Below are 15,352 nucleotides of genomic sequence, written 5' to 3'. Positions count from 1 at the left end.
ATGCCACTCCTGGTGCAAATATTCAAGCAACTATGCTTTGTTTGATGGCTTGTGACCATCCATCTTCCTCACCCCCAGATTATCACCGATCCTCCACCTGGTCGTCTAATGGTTAGAAGGAGACCTGGAGAGGCCTTCAAGCCACAGTGTCTCACACCCACTGTGAAATTTGATGGAGGATCGGTAATGATCTGGGGGTGCTTCAGCAAGGCTGGAATCGGGCAGATTCGTCTTTGTGAAGACACATGAATCAAGCCACATACAAAGTTATCCTGGAAGAAAACTTGCTTCCTTCTGCTCTGACAATGTTTCCCCAATTCTGAGGATTTGATTTTCCAGCAGGACAATGCTCCATGCCACACAGCCAGGTCAATCAAGGTGTGAATGGAGGACCACCGGATCAAGACCCTGTCAAGGCCAGCCCAATCTCCAGACCTGAACCCCATTGAAAACCTCTGGAATGTGATCAAGAGGAAGATGGATGGTCACAAGCCATCAAACAAAGCCGAGCTGCTTGAATTTTTGTGCCAGGAGTGGCATAAAGTCACCCAACAGCAATGTGAAAGACTGGTGGAGAGCATGAAAGCTGTGATTGAAAATCAAAGCTATTCCACCAAATATTGATTTCTGAACTCTTCCTCAGTTAAAACATTAGTATTGTGTTGTTTAAAAATGTATAAGAACTTGTTTTCTTTGCATTATTCGAGGTCTGAAAACACTGCATCTTTTTTTGCATATTTTGACCAGTTGTCATTTTCTGCAAATAAATGCTCTAAATGACAATATTTATACTATTATCAGTACTTTTTAGAATAAAACAAAAAGCTTCATTTTACTCAAACACATACCTATAAATAGTAAATCCAGAGAAACTGATCATTTTACAGTGGTCTCTTAATTTTTTCCAGAGCTGTAGAAGTAAATCCACTACAGAATGGCTTGAAAAAAAGAAAATCCACCTTTTGGAGTGGCCCAGTCAGAGCCCAGACCTTAACACAATAGAGATAATGTGGAATGACCTCAAGAGAGCCGTTCACACCAGACATCCTAAGAATATGGCTGAGCTGAAGCAGTCCTGTACGGAACATTTGTCCAAAATTTCTTCTGAACGTTGTGCAGGACTAATCCGCAGCTACTGGAAATGCTTGGTTGAGGTTATTGCTGCCAAAAGAAGCATTGACCGGTTATTAAATCCAAGGAGCCACTTACTTTTTTCACAGCACTGTGAACGTTTAATGGGATGTGTTCAATAAAGACATGAAATATTATAATTGTTTGTGTGTTGTTAGCTTAAGCACATTGTGTGTCTATACTTGTGACTTTAATGAAGATGAGATCACATTTTATGTCCGATTAATGCAGAAAACCAGCTGATTCCAAAGGGTTCACATAATTTTTCTTGACACTGTATACAGTATGCATATACAATTATCATATGTATAAAATGAAATGTGCACAAGCACTTTTCCTGTTTTATTGGCAACAATTTTATATTGGCACTGTATCTTAATAGACGAACAATGTCCAGCAACGTAACGGAAAACCAACAAAAAGAATGTAAATAAAAACAAATTTCAAATAACGTAAAATGTCTCAGTATGCTTGAACTAGTAGTGTTTGTCTTATATATAACAACACATTTATTCAGACTGATTGTGCAGATTAATATTGACAAATTATTTCTCTTTTATTAGCAACTGCCAACTTCCTCAACATATTAATTACACACGAAGAATGTGTTTTTTACCACATGAATGCAATGGAAATTTTCCTAGTTTTGTACACCGATTATTTTCTTCTTGACACAGTATTTACAGAAAATATTATCTTCTGTCTTGTCAATCATTCCAGTTCACCAAACATCTTTTTCCATTATCAAAAACACCCTCTCATTAAATAAAGATAACATTTAAATGGCAAACAGTTAAACAAAAAAACTGCCATAAGGCTAAACTAAACACTTAAACGAGGCACTATATTGACAAGGAGCGATAGAAAATATCAAAATAGATACAGCAGATTTAGAGAATGAAAGATTTGCCTTTGATTAATGTATCAGCGTAGGTCACGTTTTGAAAGTGTTGTATATGTCTGTATCAAATCAATTACAAAATCAGCTGTGTGATTTAGATTATAAAGTACACAATTTACAAATAAATACCAAAAGGTAAACACATGTACTGTTTTACTGGAACTAATTACTGCAGGTATCTATTCAAGTCCAAGTGAAAAATTTATTCCATGCACGATTCCAATTATAATGGGTTGCCAGGCCACCAGGTACCTTAACCAGTCCAGAAGTTGTCCGTATAAAACATGTGTTCTCTCCCAGCTGGTGTACAGATTTAAGGAGAACACAGGAAAACATGGCAGAGTACAACCTGAATCTTTTATATTAGTTTATATAATAAATACAGTATTATGTATATTTAAAAAAAAAACTATTTTGAGGTTTTAAAATGTAGATAATTTTCAACTCTCAAGGAGGCAAATTATTACTATAAATATTATTTTATTGAATATGTAGAATAGACCAGTTGAATGAAATTCAAGGATACGGGTTGTCCATCATTCTTTTGATGTCCACCTTCTCATTGCAGTATGGACATGTCTGCTTTTTTCCCACGATGCACCAGCCTCGAATACAGAATTCATGAAATCTGTTGACCATCAGTGGTTAAGGATAAACAGACTAATCAGACTTTAAACAATTGTTATGTCAGTAGCTGTCATTTTAACTGCGTGAACAAATAAAAAAAAACAAACAACAACAAAAAAATGGTTTAATACTGCAATGTAAACTATTAACACATTTAAGAAAATAATTAAAGTGTGAATTTATGGTTTCCTCAAACTGGATTCAAAATAAAAAAAATTTTGAAGCACATATCAACACATTTAGCAAAGAATTTAAATATATATGCTTTCTATGTAACAAAAGCACTTCTCATTTCTTACTAATTCTAACTTTGGACCCATTGTAAGATTCCGGTTAAGAAAAACAATTTACAATATTTTGAGTCTGCAAGTTTAAGGGGAATTAAGGATACATGTGGTTGCAGGAGAGCTGGTAGGTGTCCTCAATGATGCCTTCTTCATCTACATCCACAAGAATCTTCTGACCACACACTGCACATATGTCATTACTAAGGTTTCGGGACGGCATACCACCCCTGTTATAGTACTGAAACAGAAAAGCAGAAAAGAAACAAGGAAAAAGCCAAACTGAGAGTTATTGGATGGAATTACTAAAACAAATGTAAAACAAATAAATAAATAACAAGATAAAACATTCTCAAACAGCTCCCTGATTCTTCAAGATGAAATGTAGAAGTTCTTAAACATCCTAAAATGATAGCTGTAGGATATCTGAGAATATATTTAAGTGCTTCTGCCATGTAAAAACACCATATTGTACAATTGCAAATGCAAAATAAAACAAGTGATATATACCAGCAACTATATTTACCCCTATAGTAGATGCCATGTAGTCTGAACAGATTTCTGCAAAGTCTCGTCCCATCACCCCATAGTACAGACCATAGAAAAGCATAATCACACCAACATCCATAGAGTCCTCTGCTTTAATCCTGTAAAAAAACAAAAACACACAGAAATCACAGCTTGTTCTTTTTTTTTTTTTTTTTTGGTACATTTCTCAATAGCCATATTTACTGTTTGTTCGTTTGTTTGTGATTTAATTCCATGCCAGCTTCCATGGCTATTTTCATTGCAAATCTAGGGGAAAATGCTTATAAAGTGGTTAAATCCATATCTTCAAAAGCGATATGATTGGTGTGGGTGAGAAACAGATCAAAATGTAAGTCCTTTTTTTTTTTTTATTTATTTTTTACCTGAAATCTCCACTTTCACGTTCACTTTCAAAATGTGGAAAGACTGTGAAAGTGAAAGCAGAGATTTGTATTAAAAAAGGACTTACAATAAATATTGATCTGTTTCTATCCCACACCTATCATATTGCTTTTAATAATATGGATTTAACCATTGGAATGTTATGGATTACTTTTATGTTGGTTTTATATGATTTTTGGACCATCAAAGGTCTGGTCACCATTCACTTGCATTATATGGACCTACAGAACTGAGATATTCTTCTAAAAATCTTTGTTTGTGTACTGCAGAAGAAAGAAAGTCACACATCTGGAATGGCATAAGGGTGAGTAAATGATGAGAGAATATTTATTTTTGGGTGAACTGTTCATTATGCACCACAATACAATAAAATATACTTCAGAGACTGTGAACTCTTTAATGTTCTAAAAACAATATAATTATGTTGTCTTCAAAAAACAGTGGGTTGAAAAGGCTTAAAAGATAAAAAAAATAAAAAAAATTAAAAGCAAAAAAACATTTCAAATCCAACCAGTCAATACTGCTGATTGTTTATACACCTATAAGTTTTTTTTTTTTTTTTTTGGAATGGTACACCCTCTGAAACATATGTCACCACAGAAGCATCCATCCATTTTTTTACATTGTCACATAATAATTCCTTTCAATTAGTATGTCACTGCATCAGCATTGCCATGGAAGCAATAAACAGGAAGTTTGAAGATAGTAACGAAGCCAACTCTATTTCTAAAGATGCCAGTTTTGATGACTACAGGGCTAAAAGCAAGGAACTAATTTGGAAAGCAGCATATTCTTTGTTAATTGAGTTTAAGCACCTGAAGAAAATGTTGAATCCAAACATGGTACACATGATGGCGAGATATCCAATCACACCCACAGCGTAGCTCAGCTTGTAAATGAGGAGGAACCACTTATACACCATCCTGTACAAAATAACCAGATTTTTACTTATTCTGATAAATAGTAATAGACAGAGAACACATTTTGGAAGGGACATTCAACACACATTATAATGCAGCCAATAACTACAGTTATAGTTAAAGGAATATTCCGGGTTCAATACAGGTTAAGCTCAGTCGACAGCATTTGTGGCATAATGTTGATTACCACACAATATAATTCAACTCGTCCCTCCTTTTCTTTAAAAAAAGCAAAAATCGCAGTTACAGTGAGGCACTTACATTGGAAGTGATTGGGGCCAATTTTTGGAAGGTTTTAAAGCAGAAATGTGAAGCTTGTAATTTTAAAAAAGCACTTTCGTTAATTCTTCTGTTAAAACTCGTGTATTATTTGAGCTGTAAAATTGTTTAAATTGCTATTTTTGTAGTCATTTTAGGGTTTGAGGGTTATTGACGTTACATCCTCATTGCATCAAAGTTGTAAAACTGGCTATACCTTTACACAGAAAAGATTAGTAAGTGATTGTATCACACTAAAATCATGTTAACATGCACATTTTGTCTATGTCTTGTGGCTATACTTTTGAAACAGCGAGTATTTTAACGTTAACAGATTGGCCCTGTTCACTTCCATTGTAAGTGCTTCACTTAACCCAGATTTTTTTTATTTCGTTTTTTTTTTTTTTTTAAAGAAAAGGAGGGTCAAGTCAAAATTAATTTTTGTGGTAATCAATATTATGCCACAAATGCTGTCGACTGAGCTTAACTTGTAATGAACCCGGAATATTCCTTCAAGCAGCTTTTCTTTAAAAACATTACCTTGGCGTTCTGCAGGACAGCGGTTTGCGTGTAGCTCTGAATATGACATAGCTGGTGATGACAGAGAACATGCCCCATGTGGACAGGAAACGCCACCAGTAAAGCTTAATGGTAAAGTACAGAGGAACCACCCACATCTGCAACAGTGTCACAAGCTAGCAGAGAACAACATTTACAAAAGTTACATGGACAAAACCAGCTCTGAGTTTATTAAATACTTCATTACTGTGTTTATCTGTATATATTACTGATAAAAGTCCAAAATGTATTATAAAGCACCCACGTTATAGGATCTGCAGTGTCTTTGTTTCCATTGAACCAGCACAATCTGAGCGACCACTAGTGTGGCGATGAGAATCAAAACCATCTCAGCGTGCATGGCCTCATGACCTCTGTGCTTCACATGTAACCTCTCGTGCTGCATCCTAGAATACAGAAACACCAAAAGAAATAAGGCTACGTTCATTTCAAGTCATGAAAGCACACAGAACCAAGCTAAAACAGAGGTCTAATGAAAGTTAACCCATCTATATACACTTCATTTCAAATCTAGAAGCTATGATTCAAAGAAATAGGTCATGAAAGAGGTTTTGTTCATTATGCAGGTCTCATTTCTCTAGCAGGATCATACAGAAGATCTCCAGAGGCCACCTAAATGACATCGTCAAGGTTCACTTATAACATGCCCCAGAAAATGACAACAAGGAACCAAAAAAAGAGGCTGTGACAGTCTACAAGTGCTTAACTCTATAGTACATAAACACAGGACAGACATTTCAGAGGTCTTTTTCAACATCTCAAAAATAAAATCCATCATTATTCCGAGCAACAATGTAATGTTAAAGACTGATGAGGAGCACTTACTTCCAGGTTTCTCTGTGAGACATTTTCAAAAGATCCTCCTGGACAGAAAAGATTTGGATTTAGAAATGACAGGTAAAAAACTAGGTACTAGGTAGGTACTTTGACAGTGCAAAACTCCCTGCATGCCAGGATGTTGGAGATAAACTCTTTATACATTGCCACTAGTCAAAAAAGCCCACCCATGTTTTCGGGTCCAGAGATATGGTTGGATTGTGCAGTTCTTATGGTCTTCTGGGCAGTGGCATACAAAAATCTGATATTTGCCAATATATGTACAGTAAAACACATCTTTGAAATATATATTTATGTATGGATTTCACTGATATAAGAAAGTCACATAGTTGTATATACAATATATGGAACATATCTTTCAAAATACAACAAAAATGGCCATTTTCATATATGTAACATATATTTTTCTAAATACTAGTGGATTTTTATAATACATACATATATGTTCATATATATGAACTATAATTTTATATGTTCATATAAGGCCATTTATCACATTTCTGTATGGGACAGTCCATTGTAAGGTTTTACATTTCTTAAAGTAAAAGTAAAAAGACCCCGCTTAACAAGCACTACTTTAACACAATAGCATAACTTTAAAATAAGGTTCCGTTTGTTAAAATTAGTTAACAACATTAGTTAACATGAACTAAGAATGAACAATACTTTTACAGCATTTTACAGTAAAATGAAAATTAGTAGTAATTTTAACATAAACTAACACATTTTTAAAATCAAAAGTTGTATATGTTAACATTAGTCAATGCACTATGAACTACCATATACTAACAATAAACAATTGTATTTTTATAAACTAACATTAACAAAGGTTTAGCGATTCACCGATATGAAAACTTTTGGCCGATACCGATATCAATTTTAACATAACATTTAGGCCGATGCCGATATTTTGCCACTTACCTTATTTTGTCTTCAAATCACTGTTTTATTTAGAGATGCTTAGAAATTTACAAAGAGGTACAAAAGCTTTTTTACTGTTCTAACAATAATTAATTTCCAATATACACTACCGGCCCAAAGTTTTGAAACACTTGACTGAAATGTTTCTCATGATCTTAATAATCTTTTGATCTGAAGGTGTATGCTTAAATGTTTGAAATTAGTTTTGTAGACAAAAATATAATTGTGCCACCGTATTAATTTATTTCATTACAAAACTACTATTTTATCAAAATAAAAAAATAAAAAATAGTTTTTGAAATTGATGACTTGGACCAGATAATAAAGAAAAGCAGCCAATAAGTGCCCAACATAGATGGGAACTCCTTCAATACTGTTTAAAAATCATCCCAGGGTGATACCTCAAGAAGTTGGTTGAGAAAATGTCAAGAGTACATTTCTGAAAATTCTAGGCAAAGGGTGACTACTCTTAAGATGCTAAAATATAACACAGTTTTGATTTATTTTGGATTTTGTTTAGTCACAACATAATTCCCATAGTTCCATTTATGTTATTCCATAGTTTTGATGACTTTACTATTATTCTAAAATGTAAAAAAAAAATTATAATAAAGAATGAGTAAGTGTTTCAAAACTTTTGACCAGTAGTGTACATAATTTCCGATATCTCAGGAGTCAAAGTCTGCTGGTTTCAAAGCGTTTTGGATGGTTTCCCTCATCATGTAGCTTACAGGTAAGTGTCACTTTCACAACAGTCACATCCGTTTATGCCATTTTTTCTGCATTAATGTGAGAACAAGAAAGAACAAAAATGTAATATTACATGTTCTTAGGAGTGCCAAACCTTCTACATATTGTGACTATTATTATTTCTGGATTGTGCATTTGAATCCACAAAAGTGTGTTACTAATTAATTATAAATAAACTATCGGTTTTTAATATTGGTGTTTTCACGCTTATTACCGATATGCCGATGATTTTAACTTGGTCAATAATTGGCAAATAAATATCGGCAGCCGATATATCGGTGCATCCCTACATAGATTAATAAATACTGTAAAAAATATATTAATCATTGTTAGTTCATGATATCTAATGCATTTACTAATGTTAACAACGTAAATTATTACACTCTCAAAAAAATTTCATTATCCTTACTTAAAGGTGCACTCAGTAATTTTTTCCTCAAGAAAAAAGTTTTACTCCTAAAGACATGAATTGTAATTTTACAATATATGTAGGAAATCCTGACCACTCACATTAAAATGAAGAATCTAGTCATATCAGTCACTTTATAAAAGCTGTTTCATTGTATATGGAGAGGGTCCGCACATGGAGGCTGCCATGTTAAAATCACATGACCAGCCAAATACTACTCACTTAATCTCAGTAACCGTCCTGTTATTTGACACTTTCACTCACTGATTAAAGTAATCATGTCTGACTATGAACATCTGGAACTGAAAACTATTGATTTTAAATTATGCTACATCCAAGCCGCTAGGTGTCAGTGTACGTCCAAAATTACACAACGACAAAAGTTACTGAGTGCACCTTTAATTGAATTTGAGAAAGTTTTACAAGTAATTTAATGTCTTTCATTCAGATTAGGTCAGCTTTATTGAAACAACATAATTTAGTTGGAGAAGGTACTTAAGTAGTTTTATCTCAATTTCATTAGGTTAAATTAAACTCTCTTTTTAAATACCAACATAAGAGAACATTAAACATTAACAAATCTCCTCCCATTGCATAAAATAACACTATCAACACTTGTTCTCCCTGTCTAGTCCCATGCAAAGTATGCTGGGAAATGGAAATCCCCTGCCCAGTTTTATCAATGCTACATTAATGCCACAAAAATTGTTTGTGTAGTCCCAACTCAAATGGATTAAGTTTTAAAAAATGAACAGGATAGATGGATAGAATGCAATAAAATCAAGTTGTTACTAAATATTATAGAATTGTGTTGCTTTAGTTTATTTTAATTAAGTAGACTGAACAATCAGCATTTTTTTTAATTTTTTTTATTTAGCATAAAGGGCTTCGACACAAACTATGATCCAGATGGAATTTTGAATCTCTGTTGACTGAAAGCTTTGGAGCTGTAACTGCTTGTCTATACCAACTGTTGACACTTTTATACTGGCATATTTTAGTATTTAGTATTTATATGATTGTAAGATAAACACGACCATGCTTGTCTACACCTCTCAATGACAGGTCAGCTCAGGCTCAGGCCCGGTCCGAAACTTAGAGCACCCTCAATTGCAGACCAGGGCAAACTACTGCCCGCAGGTCGATTTATCATGAACGATTTTTATTAGATCTTTCATTTATCTGGCTTTGGCACCTATCGCGCATCCATAAGCTTTTAATATGCTCAGGGTTGCCAGATAATAGATGTAACACCCCAATCAGAGATTTAAACTTGCACAAATAGGAAATATTTTGCCTTATGTCATACTTAATTTATGCAATCTGGCAACTATGCATGCGAGTGCACGCGCTTTCTCTTCACAAAAAAAAAAAAACAACAACAACTCAGCGCTCAATAGTGCATGGAGGGGACACGCGAGCAAAACCAAGCGAGAGAGTAAAATGTTTGTTCTTTGTGTTATTTGTGAAATGCTGAAGTCCCTCACACCTGTATGTGAATGTTACTCTGGTAGTAATCATTTATCAGTGTCATGCAGCCTGTTTTATTCAGTGGTGTGCAGAATGGGATGCCAAACAAACCATTGAGGAGTCTCCCATCATGACCCATGAGCGTGTAAACTGGTTGATAATGTTTTCAGAATATAACAAGTAAACGGGTCCACTTTGCAGCAAACATTAAAATAAGCTTTTAGAATCTCTTTCCCAAATATTTTATTTTACTTTTAAACCAGACTCCTGATATAGAATGTTTCACTGAATACTAAATTACCATTGCATTGAAGTATGGTAAAATAATCAATTAATAATTTTATTCAGCCTTTATTCAGTTTTACTACCACATGATAGAAAGTAGAGCAGCAAAACTTCAAGCAATCGCAGAATGGTCCCATCAGTCTGTATACACTTCAGAAAACTGTGCATCATTCATTGAGTGCATGTCTGGGATTAAAAGGTACAACTATGCAGAACTTTTTATCTTCTCTGTTCCATGTTAAGGGCTGATGTGGCCCCAGTACCAAAAGAACTGCACACCCCTGCTCAATTGAATATGTAAGACTAATACTGTAAATTGGAAAGCAGATTTTCTTGAATCCCAGCAAACACAAAAAAATCCTTGCATTTTGTGAATGCACAAAATGCTACATCACAACTTATAAATGTGTATGATTTTGCAAATCAGTATGTCCTAATCTGCAGGCGCAGAATTTTGCTGTCATTTTCAGCGACAGATCATTTGGGGAAGCAATAAATGTTTTGTACATTAAAAAAAACAACAAATTTTCTTTACGTTGTTTAAGTAGCATTTAAACATGATTTAATCTATTAATTTTTTTTTTTTTAATTATTATACATCTCCACTTTATACAGAGCACCCCCGCTATTTTCTGAAGCACCCTTAGTGATTTTGATCTGGAACATGGCCTGGGTCAGCTGACAAGCAGGAGTGTTCGAGTCCGACTTTTTTGGAGTTGATTCCGATTCCCGACTCTAGACATAAGAGTCGATGGAATCGACTCCTCGACTCCACATTTATTTTTAGTAAGGACAGTGTCGAGATTCAAGGCCGTCGCCAAGGGTGGCCATTAGGGGGCAGTGCCTTCCAAAGTGACACAATGTGGCCCTTAAAAATTGCTTGTCAGGCATGAGGGGAAATGAATTGAACGATAAAAAAGTCCCCAGGAGTTTTCACTCGTATTAGCTTGTTTAATTACGGCTGCTCCGTAATAATTCTGCAGTTTTTCTGTAACTGCTGGTCTCGGATCAGTTTCTCTCACCCAAACTATTAGTGGGGCAGGAAAAGCTGACTCTAAATCAGCACCTGCGGCCAACTGAAACCACATCGCTTGCTGTGTGTTTCTGTAGAGAAAATGTCATCTTTTTATTTATTTATTTATTTTATATATAATTATACATGTATAACAATAACAAAAAAAAAAAAAAAAAAAAAGTAGTGCAATTCATGGAGTAAAACATATTTATTAAATTATGGTAGCATTAAAAAGTTAATCCCTAATTACACAGCAAACGCACGCTCTCTCTCTTTAGGACATGCTGAATGAGTGTCCCACCTACATGTGTGTGTAAGGTATGTGATTGGTTCTTAAGAAAGCCAATTCACTGATTTGAGCCAATCACAACGTCCTGTTCGAGTCGATAGAACAAAAGAGTCGATCAAGAGTCGACTCCGATTCCATGGCTTGTCAGAGTCTAAGAATCGACTCTTTTGGAGTCGACTTCCCACCCCTACTGTCTAGTGGAGAGAGCTTGTGTGGCCCCTTGAGTGACTCTAGCACCTAGTACTCAGTCCTTTTAAATCAACGATTTACTCTCGTAATTAAACAGCCAGTCATATGCACCTCTCATTCCAGTTACACCTGACTAGATGGTCAACGTCTGTAACATACGCCACAAACACATGCATACTCACACTGCTGTTTCTGCCACGTTTGCAGCCGTTCACCAAACATACACCCGGTCTACTCTGAAACACAACGACACGTCCAACTAAAAAGCTCTCCTCTGCTTATAATCAACGAAGCTATCTATCCTGCAAGCGAGGCGAGCGATTATAACGAATAATACACACAGTCTCGGTGTTTGTAAAGAGGGAGCGTTCGCGTGCAAGGCACGTCAGGTCGCTTGCTTGAATGCAGATGGCAAAACATCCAACGTGTCAATCGTCGGAGGTTTATCGATAGATGAAATACTGAATCGAGTACCTGGGGTTGCAGGCCAGCCATTATTTATCGCGGTCTAGATTCCAGTCATCTATTAATGGCTCCGTTTCTACCAGCAGACATTCTGCTCATGTGTTCATGACAGCCCGTTGGCACAGATTTGCGCAGGACCAAAACACGCACTCATCTACAGACTGGATTGGCTTTGCGTTTGTGTGAACAGCCCCTGGGTCTTCAGGGAATTCATTAAGAGCACCCCCACTAACTATTTACAGTACAAATAGTTATGTGCACTATTTTTGTGCACTATAGTATTTAGGCTACTCTAATGTCCCTTTTGTCATTTTGAATGAGTGGAAAACATGATGACATAATGAATGTCTCTATCACAATCTCTCTGCAACATTCTGGGAGTGGGAAGTTTTGGTTACAAAACATTAAGCATAAATAGAACGTTTGTAGAATGTTAGGAATTGGTTGGAATCTGTGTTTGCTAGCCTAAAGCCCACGTTTGTTTCAAATGATCAAATATCTGCGAAGAGCTGTATTCTGTAGCCTGTAGGCTAGTATTCATAATCTTCAATATCAAATTTACTGTTTATGTTTGATATACTGAATTGTCAGTAAATATATTTTATTTAGATTTTTTTAGAAAGATTTTTTTTAAAGATATTTTGACATATACAGTATTCTAACTGGCATAGGCTATTTTTTTATTTGTGTAAACTTTATGCTTTGTGAAATAATACAAATATGTATTTACATTATATATATATATATATATATATATATATATATATATATATATATATATATACATACATATATACATATATATATACATATATATATATATATACAGACATACATACACTGGTGGCCAAAAGTTAGGATAATGTACAGATTTTGCTCTTATGGAAAGAAATTGATACTTTAAATCACCAAAGTGGCATTCAACTGATCACAATGTATAGTCAGGACATTAATAACGTGAAAAATTACCATTACAATTTAAAAACAATTTTTTCAAAGAGTTCTCATCAAAAAATCCTCAATGTGTTGCAAAGACAGCTTTGCAGATCCTTGGCATTCCAGCTGTCAGTTTGTCCAGATACTCAGGTGACATTTCACCCCACGCTTCCTGTAGCACTTGCCATAGATGTGGTTGTCTGGTCGGGCACTTCTCACGCACCTTACAGTCTAGCTGATCCCACAAAACTCAATGAGTTTAAGATCCATAACACTCTTTTCCAATTATCTGTTTTCCAATGTCTGTGTTTCTTTGCCCACTCTAACCTTTTCTTTTTGTTTTCCTGTTTCAAAAGTGCCTTTTTCTTTGCAATTCTTCCCTTAAGGCTAGAGTGGGTTAGAAAAGGTTAGAGTTGGCAAAGAAACACAGACATTGGACAACAGATAATTGGAAAAGAGTGTTATGGATCTTAAACTCATTGAGCTTTTGTGGGATCAGCTAGACTGTAAGGTGCGTGAGAAGAGCCCGACCAGACAGCCACATCTATGGCAAGTGATACAGGAAGCGTGGGGTGAATTGTCACCTGAGTATCTGGACAAACTGACAGCTAGCATGCCAAGGATCTGTAAAGCTGTCATTGCTGCTGTGGAAATGTCGCCAAGTAAACCATATCTGTTTGTCTTTCGTCTTCTGAAACATGCCAAAAAAACTCTGAATACCGTCTCTTCATCACACCAGTTATCGCAGTTGCCATCACTGTTTGACACATTACAGTTTTCCCCTAGAAAGAATGTAAACAGTGTGGGTCATCTCGATCTGTTCAGCCACACGCCACCTCTCTCAATGGATACAAAGTCTGCTGCTACAGAGGAACCATGCAAAACTGCCTTTCATTACTTCATTAAAAAAACAGAATTGTACTTTCATTAAAAAACAAAAAAACAAAAAACAACTAACAGTTTTTATAATGACTGGAAAGGAGCGGAACTGCTGCTTTCTTTAAACATGAAGAAAAGAGAGTGTTACACTGCAAAACCAGTCAAACGCATTTCAGTCCCAAAGGAAATGAATAGCGACTGATCAAACAAAAATGTTGACATAATCTATATTAGATTATGAAAAAAAAAAGATTGACTGTTCCACTGAGACGGACACAGTTAAACTGCACATAAGTTGATTTAATTAATTAGCTTAACATCGTGCTTTCCCATATGTGCTCAACCTTCCCCATGAGCGAAATCCAAGGCAGCCACGGGACGTCACCTTTAGTGGAACACGTGACTCAATTAGACTGACAAAAAAACTACATTTAGAATGTGAATAATTGGGCATAACGCCTCTGCTGCACGTGGAGGATTTTTTGATGAGAACTCTTTGAAGTAGTTTAAGAAGTTCTGAACATTTCTTTCAAATTGTAATAGTAATTTTTCACATTATTAATGTCCTGACTATACATTGTGATCAGATGATTGCACTTCGGTGAATAAAAGTACCAGTTTCTTTCCATAAGAGCAAAATCTCTACATTATTCCAAACTTTTGGCTGCGAGTGTACATATATGTATTGACAAAATTAAAGTAATAAAATGTTAATATTTTAAGTTTTATTTATTTAATATTGTTAAAGACTACACAGTTAAAATGTGAAAGAAATGTATAAAAAAAAAAAAAAAAGAAAAAAAATGAAATTTAAATGCGTAAATCTTATAAATAGGCTTGATTTTTTTAAGTGTACAAGAGTGAGTGATAGAGAGAGCATCAGAGTTTAGAGGAGTACAAAGTGTCTGTTTGTCATAGTCATGTCTGTTAAACTTTGAGTCATAGTCAAAGATGTGGGTGGTAGAAGATACAACAGATCACACAACATGTTAGCCAAACAAACAACATGATTTTGTAACTTTAATAAGTAATCCAGATTGAACAGAACATACAGAAACATACCAGTAAACCTCAACTGAATGAGTGTGTCTCAATCTGAGACCCTTTCCAGTTTAAAATTAATTACAAGTAAAAACAAAATTGTGCCACACTTTGACATTAGATTCCATTACCATGCACCAAGCAACTCTATTCAGTGTTCTGTTTGCAACTAAGGCAGTATAGGAATGATAATATAGGTCATTTAACTTAAAATCCAGCCAGATGTTATGGAAATC

At 35.0% G+C, this 15,352-nt stretch overlaps 1 protein-coding gene across 2 annotated transcripts; it reads right to left on the bottom strand.

Moving 5' to 3' along the window:
* Positions 1 to 1,460: 1,460 nt before the first annotated feature.
* rnf175 (ring finger protein 175) lies at positions 1,461 to 12,390 on the bottom strand. Of its 2 annotated transcripts, none has more exons than XM_051703057.1 (9): positions 12,270 to 12,390; positions 6,456 to 6,493; positions 5,875 to 6,016; positions 5,592 to 5,746; positions 4,689 to 4,796; positions 3,470 to 3,590; positions 3,051 to 3,184; positions 2,559 to 2,660; positions 1,461 to 2,332 (listed from the first exon to the last, which is right to left on the bottom strand). In XM_051703057.1, exons 1-9 carry the CDS (start codon positions 12,288 to 12,290, stop codon positions 2,212 to 2,214), a joined length of 942 nt encoding a protein of 313 aa, XP_051559017.1. In that variant the 5' UTR covers positions 12,291 to 12,390; the 3' UTR covers positions 1,461 to 2,211. The 2 variants fall into 2 exon arrangements, with proteins under 2 accessions (XP_051559017.1, XP_051559018.1); XM_051703058.1 differs by having other exon boundaries at positions 5,592 to 5,728.
* Positions 12,391 to 15,352: the final 2,962 nt, after the last annotated feature.

Source organism: Myxocyprinus asiaticus, chromosome 7 (assembly GCF_019703515.2).
Source record: "Myxocyprinus asiaticus isolate MX2 ecotype Aquarium Trade chromosome 7, UBuf_Myxa_2, whole genome shotgun sequence".
NCBI lineage: Eukaryota > Metazoa > Chordata > Actinopteri > Cypriniformes > Catostomidae > Myxocyprinus > Myxocyprinus asiaticus.
This window is presented reverse-complemented; position numbering and strand designations above follow the sequence as displayed.

Excerpts from the sequence above, each read along its gene's own strand:
- rnf175 (XM_051703057.1), bottom strand. The coding sequence starts at position 12,290 with ATGGCTGGCCTGCAACCCCAG. Across the intron at positions 5,747-5,874 it reads GACACTGCAGATCCTATAAC|CTTGTGACACTGTTGCAGAT; the intron begins GTGGGTGCTTTA and ends GTTCTCTGCTAG. Across the intron at positions 3,591-4,688 it reads GGATTCAACATTTTCTTCAG|GATTAAAGCAGAGGACTCTA; the intron begins GTGCTTAAACTC and ends GTTTTTTTACAG.